The sequence below is a fragment of the Lineus longissimus genome, chromosome 2 (assembly GCF_910592395.1).
Source record: "Lineus longissimus chromosome 2, tnLinLong1.2, whole genome shotgun sequence".
NCBI classification, from domain to species: Eukaryota; Metazoa; Nemertea; class Pilidiophora; order Heteronemertea; family Lineidae; genus Lineus; species Lineus longissimus.
In genome coordinates, this window is record NC_088309.1 from 3,364,617 (window position 1) to 3,380,181 (window position 15,565).

Sequence of the window (15,565 nt, forward strand, 5' to 3'; positions counted from 1 at the left end):
TAAATATAATCTTCTGCAACATTCAAATTACCTCAAAGTGACCTCGTTTCCAGGAATATATAAACCGGCAACGAAGCCAGTAGCAGATTTTCCCGTCTTTGTATCGTGTTGACTGTTGTTCGTTGTCATTCATGTCATTTGTGCCGTCGACATAATGAATGATAACCGTACATGCGATAGCTCCTCTGGATATTGCTAATGGTAATTAACAAAGCTAGATCTAATGTATGAATGATAGGAATGGATGTACTAGCTGTAGCAACAGCAACACCTTATCTTTCACTCACACTGTCACAGTCGCATACACACAGTCTCAGAGACCAAGTGTGTGCTAATACTGTAAGCTGACTTCTTATGAATTAGCAACCCCAAGGCAGCATCTTCAGGCAGATCCTTCACTTGTTTTAATGAATATCCAATTTTAGTGTATTCCATTTCCATTGCAGGTGTACTTCAATGCTGTGATATATTTTCCCGTGCCAGTGGGTCTTCGTCCTGTACTTGAGAACTAATTCTCGGGGAACTCTACAATGGATCCAAACAGTCGTAATAATAATGCGGATACAAGCGTTGAGTGGCAGGAAGCTGATGATCATATTGATCAACTTCATAGTGGTGAAGCTGTTAGATCTGAAAATGACATTGGTATGGATTTACTGAGTGGACATGAAGCTTCTGATAAAAATGAGATTGGAGGGCTGTCTGCTGACCTAGCTGAAAATGTCGGTCATGAAACTCAACACCTTGTCCCAAATGGAACACTGCAGGTTTCTGGTGTTCGAGGTTCGTCTCTCAGTGTTGCAGCAAGTGTCACTAAATCGATCAGTTTCTGTGAATTGAATCTCAAACCTGAGATCAACCCTTATCCGGTACATCCGGTGCCTGGTCGCCAGAAGATGTCTCGTAAGAAGCAAGTTACCCTCATGAAAGATTTATTTGTGGTTTCCATTGCATTTATGTTACTATATTCTGGCTTCAATGGTATTCAGAATATAGCGAGTTCCCTATTTCAAGACAAGGGGCTTGGTGTTTTGTCATACAGCTGCTATTACGCATGTGGAATAACATCGTGTTTTCTCACTCCTATAATTTTAAAGAAACTGACACCAAAATGGACTCTGGTTCTGAGTCACATATTAACGTGTCTATTTCTGGGCTCGTTGCTTTATCCTCGAACTTACACTCTAATTCCGTCCTCACTCCTACTTGGCATAACAAATGGACCACTCTGGGCTGCAGCGGCCCTCTATGTATCCGCAGCTGGCTTTGAATACGCAGGTCAAACAGGCAAAACTGTTGCACCAGTTATCAGTCGTTTTCATGGAATATGGATATCATTTCAACAGGTCTCCCAAATCTTTGGCAATCTTTTGTCGTCACTGGTGTTCCAACTTGGTGAAATGGCAAAGCCAGAATCATATTATGGTCGAGTGTGCGGTGCAGAGCAATGTCCAGTTTTTGGCACCAGTACCAACAGCAACACATCGTCAATCAGGAGAACTGGCAGCACGTTGCCTCGGAATATGTCTAACTCCCAGAATTATACCTTGTTCGAGTTCACAAAAAACAAACTCAACAACTCTTATGATCATAGTTCGCATGATACAGAACATCTGAACAAAATCTATATTCTGGGTGGAGTGTACATCTCTTTGGTAGTAGTTGCAATAATTCTCCTTATTGCACTTCTGCGCGTCTTCCGTGCCTCAAGTGCCGTTCATGACTTTGGGAGCACTGTGAGTATGATGAGTGTGATGTCGGACCAACAATCCATTGGGAATCTACTGCTGTCCTCATTCAGGCTTTTGAAGAAACCCAAGATGCTGCTTCTGCTGCCGATGTCATACCTGACTGGGATGCATCAAGGCTACCTATATGCTGACTTCACTCAGGTATGAAAACCATCCTCTTGCCTGTGTCTGTGTTTCATGAAATTAGCAATTAATTGTTTTGTTAGGAGTCATCCATGACTAGCAACATTTTCAACCAAATTGGTCACTCTTCTTCATTTTGATCCTTTTTGTTAACCACTGATTGATTAATTGAGCAATGTAACAGTGCCCGATAAGTGGCTTAAAAATTTCAGAAATGGGCATTGTGTACATGTACAGAAGGAAAGTCAACCAAATTGACCAACATTGTGTCTACCGTTTTCTACAGCAAGTGTTTTCTTTACGATGACTTTCTATCTTTGTAATATTTGATAAGAAAGAGTCATGTGAACATGACGATAATCAGTTCTGGTATCTTCTATTATGTCTGTAAGTTCAAATTGAAAACAGTGAGTGGGCCCTAATTGCCTTGAAAAAAAAATTCTCTTTCGAGAGATCTATTGTGGAAAGATCTCAAGTGTCAAGGTTCTAAGTACATGTATTTCAATTAATGATCAATCTAATCAGTGACAACTGACATTAGGTGCTGTATGACACATTATCAGTTCGTCCAATTTGTAACTTTTGACATTAAATATTAATCATCATGATAGGAAGCGAAAACATCTTGTTAAATCTCAAATTGCCAAAAAGTACTTATCTGGGACCACAGGGGTGTAGGCTAAGGCCTAGTTTCTACACCTATTTGTTCTGTTAGAAAATCTCTACATTTTGATGAAATTAACTGTAGAATGTGTCAGTGATCTACACGTGTACATGTACATGTACACAGGGTTGATTTTTAGCTTCATAAAGAATATTAAGACAATACTTCTCCGTCTGTTGCAAGTTTGTACCAGATGCTGCAAAACAAATGGCTTGCTGTGGGATCAAATAATAGTTTGAAGCACATATGGTCCATCCATGTGGCTTTTTTTTCATTTCAGACATTTTCACGGTGGCCAAATCATGTAAAACTAAAAGATAAATTTCCACACAAATCTAGTGGTCCTGCATCTAACTTGATCTGTTTTCTTTTTCAGGCGTACATTAGCTGTACCATTGGTGTAAGCTGGGTTGGGTATGCCATGATCTGCTATGGCATCACTGATGTTATCTTCTGCTATGTTGGTGGCAAGCTCAACAGATTGGTCGGACGTGTCGCTCTCTACACTGGAGCATTCACTGTGCAATCTGCACTTGTTCTCACATTAATTCTGTGGTCACCATCCCCGGATAGCCTTGCTCCATTCTTCATCATCCCTGCTCTGTGGGGAATGTGCGATGCAGTCTGGCAGCCACAAACTACAGGTAAATCAGCTCAGCTGTCCATGAAAGTATTGGCACTCCATTTATTTTTTCAATAGATTTTAAATTTGTCCTCAATGGGCAATGTCCTCGACACTTATAACCTTGAATCGTTCTAATTTCGATGGCATTCATTCATGCGAGTACTGTAAGGTTCTTGTTGCACTGATAATGTTCTAAAATGGCTGCCTCTTGTTGGACTTCCACAAGTCACTTTCGCAAATATGATTCGAGTTGTACATGTAATAAGAATTACAAATGTATTTGCTTCATAATCACAAAAAGGAGCAATAATTATAGTGAAAAATATTCTTGCTTTTACCATTTTAACCCTTGTCTCTTGCAGCTCTCCTGTCAACGCTATTCCCTCACCGCCAGGAGGCCAGCTTTACTAACTTCCGTCTGCTCCATTGTTTGGGGTTTGCGATCACGTTTGGATACAGTCAGGCCCTGTGTATCAGTGTCAAGTTCTACATCTTTCAAGCAATCATGACATTTGCATTTATCTGTTACATTATCTTGGAGATGAGGTTACGAAAATCAAAATGTTTGTTTACGAATGGAAATGTGGCAGGCAAGACTATTGTCATCAACGGTGTTAAGCCAGGTGAGAATCGGAGGAATTGATGTCATGTCTAGCCAAAGAGCTTAGGATGACCAATTGACCAGCATTTTGACCTGAACACCAATATACCAAACAATTAATTTATGGTACACAGAGAGCGATCAATTATTTATAACTTTCCTTCTTGTTGATTTGGAGTTTGACTGCTGCTCAACTACACGAGAAAGAAATGCATTGTCATTGCTAACTTGTGGATTATTATCATAGTTATGAAATTACTATACTGTACTTTCATAAAGTGCATGTATTAATAAGAATAGTCTTTTAATTATTGTTATTAAGACAGCTACTGTTTTTGCCATATTTAAAAGTTTGGTTTTTTTAGATATGCACATGATGAAAATGTTTTGACCAGCACCATTGAGTTGAATTGTTTGAATTTATTGCATCTTTACTACATAATGAAGTGGCTTTAATAGGACTACCTCAGCATTCCTTGGTTTATTTGGAGAAATTGGCACCATTCTTGCAAATAATATTTGCAAGAACGGTGCCATATATTATATGCTTTGTAATCTTGTTGATTGTTGGTACAATGTAGTATCAGTATTATTGATTCCTGCAAGGCTGAATTCATCTTGAATGCTGTCTGATTATGAATGCATTTGTGAGTTATTGGATATTTTGTTATGTTATGGTAGAATCCAAGGTTATGGGTATATCCAGGGTACGTATGCAACTGGACTTATGTGCTTGACAGCTTACATGTATCTCCACTCGACTCCACATCAGCAAAGACCTGCAGCCTTCTGTGCAGTGTAGAGCTAAAAAACTTGTATAGGGTGTATTCGACAAAGGCCTCGGTCACAGGAGTAATCTGCATGGTTTACTGTTAATGTTTGCATTCACTTTATATTGTGTTCATGACAATTCCCAAGCACCAATCATTTCCCCATTCAGTCACGGCCAGGTACATTAGTTGGTATAGTTTTAGAGTTCCTGTATACATGCTTCCCGAAATTGGTGGCTTGCATTGGAACTAACTTTTTCCCCCTTGTCCGTCATTAAAGGCATTCAAGTGTGTTGGTCAACCATGACTATCTCCTTTGTCCCTCCACCATAAGGCCTAGTTTCCCCTTATGACATCACTATTTCGGACACTCAGCGCCCCATTTCTGGAAAGGTGTATAGAAGGCAGATCTACCGACTACTCTTTGAGACCATCCCATCTTGTCGAGGATGGAGAGATCTTGACATATCTTGACAAAATGGAAATGCTCTTTGTTGATAAGGCTGTCCCATTTTTACTACATGTGCTTTGGGAGCTACAGGTTGTGTACATTTTACCAACATTATATTGTACATTTGCTGGTGTGACAACATCACACCCATTGCACAGAAACTAGGCATTTTATCGGTGATGACTGCCATCGACATTTTCTCAAAAATCTTCAACAAACAAAGATGTTTATAATGATAGTTGACATGTATTTTATCCTTGCTGTTTGTTTGTGATGTGTCATAATGATAATAAAATGATCTTCCATAGTAGTAATGATGTGTAAGTCCACATACATGTACGTAGTGTTATTTTGGGATTAAATGTTCGGAGGAAAACAAAAATTAGTTTGTGTTATTCTTTGACACTGTTATCCAGACCCAGAACATGGAGAAAGCCTAAACAACGTGATCATGGTGATAGACATTCCAAATATTCAGTTAATAAAATGGAAGTTTGTCCAGACGCTGCTTATCTGTGTACCCTGCCTAAAAGTTTTGTTGAGCACAAGACATATGACTTGTTATGGTTGTTCTGTTTACATGTACAATCGTTTGTCCTTGCTTGCGCTTGCCCAGCTGTAAGATGCATCTGTCGGTCTTTTGAAACTAATCCAGATGTCATGTGACAATATGCAATTTTGCTTGTTTGAACATAATATGTGCCTACAGTTATATTGTTTTTCAATAACAGCTGGTGCTTTTATTGAAAAATGACAATAAATGTAACATTTTCCTTTGCAAGATGTTTTTCGGTGTTTCTAGTCCTTTCTGGACATCCTTCTATCCATGTGCACTATGGCCATGTCATGAAGACTGTGACCTACATGTATCAAACCTTGGATGTACATGTCAAGATAGTTCTTGATTTCCCACATTCTTCTTTGACCCACCCTCTGCTAGCAAGGTGGAGGCATGTGCTGGTCCTTGCGAACCATTCCCAGGTTCAGCTTAAGATTCTATATGGATGTAAAACTAATTGATGATGGACACTAAACCTTTCAGTAACTCCCGTTCTTGTTTCCCTGTCTGTACGCTATGTAAAGAACTAGGCTGACATCGGCATCCAGTCCGATGGCAATGTGTTCTTTAGGCATAAGGAAATGGTTGCCTTGTAGACAGTCTTCAGGATATGAAGAATGTTTGCCAATACTCAGTGCCTGAACAAGCTGCTTAATGATCAGTGCCATAGGTTGTGCTAGAAAACTGATGCATGTCAGAGGTTGTGCAGGTTATCAACCTACGTAGTTAGTGTTGGCACAATGGTCATCAAATTGCACCAATTCAGGTCAAAGGAGACTGGCCTGAATCCCCCAACCCATGAATTAGATATCGTCTTCGGATGAAAGGCCTTTCTTCACCCTGCCATCCCATCTGCCACAATAGAGGGCTATTCAATTTGATAAATGAGAGTTTAGGTTGTCCCCGTTAGCCACTGGCTATTCACAATAAAAGATCCTTCGATTGTTTGGTCTACAATCTACTGTGTATACACTATTTAGCCAGTTCAGGGACGCCTGTACAAAAGGCCTACATGTACATGTATCTTACATGTAGTAGGCCTACATGCATGGTAGGTCATGAATCTGTTCTTCCACAGTAACTGTCTATGCAATGCTAAAAGTTCAGCTCCAACTGGTCACCAGTAAGGGGAATTGAGGTGTCATACAACACTGAGGTTAATTGATATTGAAAACTGAACATAACATATCTACTGAACAATGTTTTATTCATTTGCCACTGTCAAGTATTTCACATTTATGAATACAATGCGGTTCACATTACAAGGCATGCTATGAATTTATAATAGGTAAGAAACTACATTAACAAAAATACTGTACAGATAAATTGGGAACTGGCTACATATTTACAATATATTTAAGTTTTCACTCATTTCGATATCAAAATTGCTACATGATGCAGAAATTTCATCTTAATGGATACAAAAATCAGCAGATTATTTTAGGAGTTTCCATCTTGATTTTCAGAAGGCTGCATTTTCAAGCTCTCGTGATTTTGAAGATTTTTGATCACAGGGCCTAAATTTGAACTGAATCTTCTAAGAGGAGTGATTCATGAGAAAATGAACCAAAGTTACGTCTGAAAACTGGAATCCAATAGACCACATTCGAAAGTCAGCCAGCGGAAATGATCAACACATGCACGACTAGTGTACATTGGCCTGTGTATTGAGCATTTGTTATTACCCGCTGGCTGACTTTCAAATGTGGGCTATAGTAACAAAGGGGCACTGACCTCACATTCCAGACCAAATGCATGATAACCATGGCCTGTATAGGCAAGAGATACATACAACAAACCTTGCACAAATTACAGCACACCAAAGAATAGATAATCTAAGGCTTCAACAAGCACATTTTATGGTAACTCATGAGATGAACATGTACATGAATGTACACTGTACAATATCAGGCGATTACTCACAATCAAGGCCGTACTGGTGAGCTTTCTTCAGGAAGAACCTTACAGGAGAAATTACTCATTCATTGGTGTACAAAGCTCATGACAATTTCTAATTTTGATTAACCATCATCTACCCTCCAAAGTTTAGGACAATACCAATAAACTAGTACATGGGAACAAATACAATAGACCTGACCTCACTTCCTAGTTCAATAAATGCTGGAATATTCTATCAGTCGGAGAACACTGCATCAAGTACCAGTATTCCAAAGTTCAGGACGACCAGTAAACGTATTATATGGGAACAAGTACAAGAGACTCGACCTCATTTCACAGTTCAAGAACTGCTGGAATATTCAATATCAGCAGTTACATGTACTGCATCAACATTCAACAAGATGTAAACATTACTATTTTACCCCTCCCCAATGCACCAAGTGACACACCAAAATTTAAAATCTCATTTTTTATAATCAATACCAGAATAATTATCAACCTGAGAGAATTCGAATCATTTTAATCTCAACCAAAACATAGTTTTCTTTTTCAAAATGATATGGTGCAGACCAAAACGTTTACCTCTGAGCGTTTTCATTTCCTCCGTATCTCTGAACACAACATACCATGATAGCATTTAGAACAATCAGAAAAGAATGATAATCAATCATAGCTACGATTCAAAACCTTTGTATCATCAAATATACAAATATTATTATTTACACAAGTTTATCTTTCCTGTGGTTATGCTTCTTAATGAAATTCTTTAAAATTCCTGTCAAACCATACCAGTACAGTCATTGATTATGTATGATTGTGTATGGTCTTAAAGGAATCTTATTTAATTTCCTAGGTTGCATAACCATCGAAGATAAAATTCCGTGCTATGCAGGCCTTGAATTTGTTTTAAATCAAGGGTGGAAGCTTCCGACTCGACGAATCTTGATGAAACACTTTGAAATAAGCACAGGCAGAATAGAAATCAAGTGCTTTCAGAGCCGTTCAGGGTCACTGAAGACTTCCTTATCTTTGAAGAGCACACCTATGTTTGTATCATAACACTTTTTGAAAGATTTGGAAGGTACTGTGGGAGTCCAGGAGAGTTCAACATCATTTCAGTGTCTCGTACTATCACTTGCAGTGGTAGTTCTGTGATTATAATGAAAGTTTATTCTGTTGGCGTCACCCGGAGCTGCGACTTCAATATCGAGAATCCCTCTCTCTTCCTTTCCTGAGACAAATCTCTCGGAGCTTGCTCGACGATGCTGAACACAAATTGGAGGCAACCGACCTTTATGTAGCTGCCGTGATGCAGTAACGCTGTACCCTCCCAGCCAGCACCTGATCCACCAATCAAGCTGGAGCTGCTTCCTTTACAATTGCACTGTTTACGAACCTGGAACAGACGAAATGGTTTGTCCGATGAAACTTGAAACAAGAATGCCAAAATGATCGGAACGAACTATGATATACGTAGGTACGACACCATGACAAATTTGGATTAGTACCGGCATTATACACATGTCACAACTGAGTTAATCTTCCTTACCTCAGTGGCATGAGCACTCATAGTGAGTCTGTCCTCTGGCTTCAGCTCTTCCATAGGTTCAGGCTGTGGCTTCTGCTTTTTCTTGCTGATTATCTTTCGAACTGATGCAACAATACCAGTCGGTTTCGGAGAGAGCACCAACTTCTCTGAGAAATCACATGAATACAGCACATTGTCCACAGTCGTACCATGCTCACTGTAGTTGAGAAGTTCATAGTGCTTGGTTGTCTGCAACAGGATCATAGAGTAAAGGTCATTTTTGATGATTGTTGTCCCAAGCCACAAAAAACATACAATCTGTTAAATTTTTCACACTGAAACTTGCATATTGATACGATTCCTGAGGTGTTACTATTTGGTCCAGAAAGCTCTTCTGCCTCCAGCCTTGTCTGTGCCATAAGGACCTTATTGCATACCATATCAACTTTTAATGAAAACCTATAATTTACCTCGTCAAAGAATATGCACGCATGTTTTGCCGAGACGTAGTTGCAGTGGCCATAGGCAGTAAGGCAGACATCCATGTCACCACCTGTTCCAACAGTCAATGTTCTGTATGGCATTGGTACGGTGTTGCCTTTCCCAGTCAAGGGACACAGTAAAGCTCGTGCCTGGACTTCAGTGGATACTGAAAACACAAAGAAAACATGAGCTCAGGATTCGGAAAAAGGATTTATCAAATATAGGGCAACAGAGTTTTCAACAGAATCATCATGATCAACATTTTCCCCAAATGAACCAGTCAAGATTTCTTAAAACTAGCCCTCGCTTGTCTTTTTAAAAACAGGTACAAGTTAGAAACTGAGGAGCCTACCAACCTGCAGGTGAGAGAAGCCCGTTCAGTGTACCCTTTTTGCCAGAACTGGAAGTCGTAGTATTCTTCTGTGGTAGGAGCTGCTGAAGTCGCTGCCAAGCTAGAATCTGGATGAGGCGCTCATCCAGCTTGCTGAGTTCAACATCTGAAAAGGGATTTCTCCGGATTAAAAGAACTTCTGCCAGACTCTAATGCCTTTAGAGTGACTCATAAGCCAAAAGCTCACAGGCTCTTTCATTAGGGGTGATACTATAATAAACAAACTTTACTCTTTACTTTACTTCAGCTAAGCTGGACCGAAGTGGGTCGCACATCTGACCAGAGTTCCTTTAAATATTGAAACAGCCTATTAAAAGAGTGATGCTAACTTTGGCAGATTTTTTAGCAAACCGTAGGTAGGTCGCCACACAGGGGTGCTGTAGTCACTACTTGGCCTCTGATAGGCAGCAACTCCCGTCAACAATCCTGCAGAAAGTCCTGGAAAGCGGGATTTTTTGAGCAAAAGCCAATCAGCAGAAGTCTGTGGAGTAACCATCTCATCTCCAAACAACAGGTGACGTCACAACTCTGTGACGGAGAATGAGGGAATCTGGGTTCTTCAGCTCATTCAAAGAAGCATATGTTAGCTCTACCAAGTGAAATATTAATTGAACCAGGCTAGCTCACCTCCTGAAGTTCCATCTATGTAGGTTTGTAAAGAGTTATTCAAGTTGATTATAGCTGGTGATGTGCTTAAGGCACCGGCAGCATTTAGCTTAGCGGCAGCACTGGATGCAACACCAGCAACAGAGCTTGTGGTAGTCGATGTAGATTTGGCTGAAAGTAGGAGAATTTACTATCAATTTCTATCAATAAAAGCCAAAAACTTAACGTTTTTTAACTGTAAAACTCACAACTGTATGCAAATACAGAATATGTTTATGTTATGTAATGTCAAGCAGACGAAGAGACAACCCAATCTACTTGTTCCAAGTCTTTTAGAAAATAACATTCTGTAATCAATTTGCCTCGCCAGCATTACTTTCTCTCATGCAACATACCTTGGCTAGCTGAGACTGTTATGACCTTTGGTGTCAACTGTCCTGTTGATGATGCAGACATGATGCTGATCTTGCTGCCTGTTGGAGTGGTTGGCTTGGCTCCTGAATTTGTGCTCGCCTTTGGTGTCAAGATGGATTGTTGATTACTGACAGTAACAGTTCTTGGCTGTGTAGTATTTGGATTGCTAGTCAAAGCCTTGGTAACTGCGACACTGTTACCCTTACTGAATGCACTAACGATAATGTTTTTAGTTGGAGTACTTCCACCAGCGGAGTTACCTGATTTCTCAGGTACCGGCACAGAAACCTTCATTACAGTTGGCGAAACATCCATACTAGTAGACATTCTCTGCCCAAATAAACTATTGTCCACAGTATCACTGGTATCCATTGGGCTAGTGTTATTTTTCAGAAGTGAGACCTGTCCAGGTAGTTTTTGAATTCCTTCACAAAACGGTCCATTGCCGAGCGTTTCATGCGTTGGAGAAAAAGCTGAAGGACCATTGGAGAGTGTTTTTATTGCCGGCTCACCCCCAATCTTCAACTGGTCCAATGCCGCTTGTCCACTAATATTCGGTGATGTGGCTGTGTTGGAGGGAATAGGATCAAGCTGCTTGACTGTTGGCATCACGGAGGCAGTGGGTTTCGAGTGCTCTACAACTTTCCCATCACCTGGCTTCAGTTTTCTTTGTGCGAGATGGCGGCTAATACTCGTTTGCAGAGCAACCACAGATGATAACCACTGGAATGAAATTCAACGAGAGTTATAGCTAGCTTTACTGAATTGCTGCCAAACCTAGAATAGAGCAGATCCAAAAAATCAACAAACTTCATCAAAATTTATCGCCTTTTCATGACTTGAAGTGAGCGTACCTCATCTTGGTCTTCCTGAGAGATTTCTGATGTGACTCCATTATTCGGATCAAGAATCCTGGGCGCTTCATTTGGTCGAGGCATCAATGGTGGTGGATAAAGATATTGCTGCTTTATTGCATTTGGAACCTGAAAATCAATTCACTTTATAGAATGATAGAATGAAGCACACCTGACACATTACTATATTGACAAATGAAGAGCATAAAGATACAGTTGTTTTACCTACATTTGAATTGCAGGCAACAATGTCAATTTTAAGGTGCTACACTGACATTCAAATTGAATTTTTGCATTAATCCAAATTCAAACCACAAACGTGCCTGGATGAACAACAAAATTTGCAGCATTTTCTAAATGAAGCTTGTTTGAACTGAAAAGATGACAAGACTTGCTTACCTTGACGGCTTCCCTCTTTGGATGAGCAACTTTGATTCTGAAGGGTGGGTTCTTTCTGTGAATATGCTTCAGGAAGTCAATCTTGACAGTATGTGCATTTACATTCCCATTGAATTTATCCCACAACGCAACACGTTCAGTCAGGCTCAGCGACTTCAGTAACTTTTCATCCTGAGAGAGAAGTTTTTCATTAACTCATTATGATGAAATGGGACTCACTGGTACAGGAACATCAAGGCAATGACAAGGACTTATCAATTTCGAGAAAAAAGCTCAAAAGGCACAACTTACAGCAATAAAGACTGAAAGTTTTCATAAGCTTTTCAGAGATTTCAAATAACTGAGGGTTTTTCTTAATTTTGAAGACTTAAAAGACACATTTTTCTTATTTAACAGTAGCCTGGACTGAACTTACGACAAAATTTTCCGGATGATTTGGGCACATCCAACGTCCAGTCGGCATTGACGTCAATGGTGGATAGAGGCAATCCAGATGGAAGAGCAGAGGGCAGTAGTCACACTGGATCAAGGGTGCTTTGCGGCAGCTCCTGGAGAGGGCAGATACTGGTTAAAGAAAACCTCTAAAGAAATCCATTTAAGAATAGGGAGTTTTGAACAGCCCGGTCAAAACCTAAGGCAGGAATAATTTCTTATTATTGATACTCTGAGCAGCTTTGATGACAACAGACAAACTGAATTTTATTGAACAACATCACCAGTTAATGCAGTGTATAAAAAACAAACTGAATCAGACAATCAATAACTTTTAGTTTTACAGTTGTATAGCAGTTTTACTCACTTGCTGCAAGTAAAGCAGAGTTTTGCTGGCAACGGAACCGTTCCATTATCCAACTCATGTGCCAACCTTTTTGGTGGATTTCGATTGCTATCACGTGTCCAGCGGCGCTTGCTTGTACCCGGAAGCTGCGTAGTACATGACATCTCACTTGCTATAGCAAACTGCTCTGGGTTCATCAAACCAGCTGCCTTAATGAGAGTATCGAGAGGTTTCTCTGGATCCTCACTATCCATGTCCATCAGTATGAATGGGTTATTCGAGTAAGCCACCTTCTCTTTCTCCTTCTTTTTCTTCTCTTTATCATCGCCATTGGTGCTGCTGCTGGTCCCCGGTACAGGAGTGGCTAAACTTCGGTAACTATGTGAACTACACGTTGACCACGAATCGTCATCCTTCTGCAAATGCAAGAAGATCACATGTGCATCAAAACACAATAGCTACACATCACATAAATTTGTACAGAATAAGGAATAAACAGAACACAGTGTACATTTTATCTTGTAAATCCAACAAACATTTTCAGAACCAGCTGACATTGTGTTATTACAAAGATCCTCAAGGATTTGATGATTGATGGGGTGTGATTGGGAAATTACACAGTATTCCTTTTAAACTGCCTTCTTGGACTGTCAAATATGCCAATGCATCTACATCAAAGAGACTCACCTCTACCTGTGGTGGCATAACCCGACATCGATGACAGATCCATTCACCAGGGGGTAAATCGTCTTCTTCCAGGGGTGGATTGCTGAGGAAATGACAAACAAAGTCATCAGTAATAAGGCATGAGCAGCAAATGGCAGGTAACTACATCTGCTAGTGCTATGGCAGTCATTCACACATTCTGATATGTATAAGCAAAAATAAGTTCTACATGTAATTTTTGTTGGCTGCATTAAATCAACATAGATATTTGGGCCAATGTTTTCTGTGAAGAGTGCACTTATAAAAGATGAAGAAAAACAGTTACTTTTTGCAAATCTAAATTCTATCATAATCAAACCCAGGTCGATTACCTGGCATCATTACATGTACCTCATCTGAACAAATTACTGCTCAAAATAACAAACTGATTGTCTGGTGTACTCACTGGCAATGAAGATGAAATGCAGCTGGGCATCTATCACAACACAGCAAATCACCACCCTCTTTACAGCTGTCACAGCAATCGTGATTGACAGCTCTGCCATGGCGACGATATTCTCGTTCTTTCCTCTTCTTTTTACGCATTGATTCTTCACTTTGGGGAGGTGCAGTCAGCTTATGAATTTCCTGAAAGAGATAACAACATGGATTGATAACAAATAGGTTAACCGACACAAGCCAATAATTGTACCAGACATTTCACTTTATGTCGTCTGCAGTCCATGAGGCATAAAAAACTTTTTTAGATCTGACCATACCGCATTGTTGTAGGCCTATGTTTATGTAGTTCTGGGAGCCATACAAACAACTGAACAACCAATTGTATTAAATTTTTCCCACTTTTCTTTGGCAGCATAATAAATAATGAAAAATATTAAAAATAAAGCCAGTCTGCATCAACAAATTTGAAAGTAGGATTTAACTGTCTGAGGAATCAAAGACAAAGTAGGCCTTGCTATATCCATGATTATCCATCACAGAGTACTAGTAAAGTTCAAATCAGTCAGACACAGTGGGCTACACTACAGTAACAGCAGTGAGCAGCATGCAGCAGGCCAGGTCTAACCAATGCAAAAAAACGTATAGCCCAACATTTTAACATGATATAGGCCTAGAGCCTACTTCGATTGCTTGGTGTTGACAGACTGGTGAATGAGAAATGCTTTCAACATGTCCAACATGGTGCTGCTTGTGTGTGTGGAATGTGTACAATAATTGACAAAGGTTGAAAATCAAAATGTCTGCCGATTTCTACAGTGCCTGGCTTGGGCAGCTCTGCTAAAAAGTAAAAGAATCTTGGGGTTGAAATAATGCAACTCCTCACCTCCATAAGGCCACCAGAGGTGTCCAAGTCATATTCGACGGTCGTCATGACTGATCAGTTTTGATTTCACTGCGGCAAACAACCAATCCACGACAGAAATCAGACGAGGAGGGGTTCCGCAAAGTAGGCTAACTTTTCAACAACATGACTCCATTTTTGCAGCTGGAAATCAGGGGCTTGAGAAAATGTCAGTCACTTTCACATCAAATTCTCCGTAATGAACAAATGGTTTTAGACGATATTTGTTCAGGATACAGTCAAATACCGAAGAAATCAACTCCTGCGTTTGAAATCGCAATCAGGGTTGCTTTAATGGCAAAATTTGGCAATTATTTAGATGCAAAAGTTGCCTTTCTTGAAAAATTGGTCTTGGCGCAAAATGTCCGCCATACTGCGCATGCTCAATGCCCACATGTCAAATACCGCGCATGCGCACAGTTGCCCTTAATTGAATAGATGGCAGCACCGTACGGGCACCTCAATTTCCCGGTCTTCGGTCCGTCAGTCGACTTTTACATGCACCCGCTGAAATTGTCACAGAGTCAGTAGTATGTCGAGTGAGACAGGCTTGGCAGCGATGATCACCTTTGATGACGCTTGGAGAATGCGGGCACCTGTCGGGTACAACAAGAGGCCCATACCTATCACTCGGCTGCGAGTGAGAGGTTTGAGTCGCATG

At 40.2% G+C, this 15,565-nt stretch overlaps 2 protein-coding genes across 2 annotated transcripts; one reads left to right on the forward strand and one right to left on the reverse strand.

Moving 5' to 3' along the window:
* Window positions 1-102: 102 nt before the first annotated feature.
* Window positions 103-5,627, forward strand: LOC135501949 (protein unc-93 homolog A-like). Its single transcript, XM_064794392.1, has 4 exons — window positions 103-201; window positions 447-1,892; window positions 2,915-3,182; window positions 3,526-5,627. The coding sequence occupies exons 2-4, from the start codon at window positions 531-533 to the stop codon at window positions 3,804-3,806; spliced, it is 1,911 nt and encodes a 636-aa protein (XP_064650462.1). The 5' UTR covers window positions 103-201; window positions 447-530; the 3' UTR covers window positions 3,807-5,627.
* A 1,105-nt stretch (window positions 5,628-6,732) lies between these two features.
* On the reverse strand, window positions 6,733-15,266 carry LOC135501965 (PHD finger protein 12-like). Its single transcript, XM_064794393.1, has 13 exons — window positions 14,887-15,266; window positions 14,008-14,189; window positions 13,584-13,665; window positions 12,918-13,312; window positions 12,534-12,666; window positions 12,119-12,289; window positions 11,720-11,848; window positions 10,847-11,588; window positions 10,473-10,622; window positions 9,811-9,951; window positions 9,442-9,620; window positions 8,993-9,220; window positions 6,733-8,839 (listed from the first exon to the last, which is right to left on the reverse strand). Exons 1-13 carry the CDS (start codon window positions 14,932-14,934, stop codon window positions 8,612-8,614), a joined length of 2,808 nt encoding a protein of 935 aa, XP_064650463.1. The 5' UTR covers window positions 14,935-15,266; the 3' UTR covers window positions 6,733-8,611.
* Window positions 15,267-15,565: the final 299 nt, after the last annotated feature.

Excerpts from the sequence above, each read along its gene's own strand:
- LOC135501965 (XM_064794393.1), bottom strand. The coding sequence starts at position 14,934 with ATGACGACCGTCGAATATGACTTGGACACCTCTGGTGGCCTTATGGAG. Across the intron at positions 13,313-13,583 it reads TTATGCCACCACAGGTAGAG|AAGGATGACGATTCGTGGTC; the intron begins GTGAGTCTCTTT and ends TTGCATTTGCAG. Across the intron at positions 9,621-9,810 it reads CGGGCTTCTCTCACCTGCAG|TATCCACTGAAGTCCAGGCA; the intron begins GTTGGTAGGCTC and ends TTGTGTTTTCAG.
- LOC135501949 (XM_064794392.1), top strand. The coding sequence starts at position 531 with ATGGATCCAAACAGTCGTAATAATAATGCGGATACAAGCGTTGAGTGG. Across the intron at positions 1,893-2,914 it reads TATATGCTGACTTCACTCAG|GCGTACATTAGCTGTACCAT; the intron begins GTATGAAAACCA and ends TTTCTTTTTCAG. Across the intron at positions 3,183-3,525 it reads CTGGCAGCCACAAACTACAG|CTCTCCTGTCAACGCTATTC; the intron begins GTAAATCAGCTC and ends TGTCTCTTGCAG.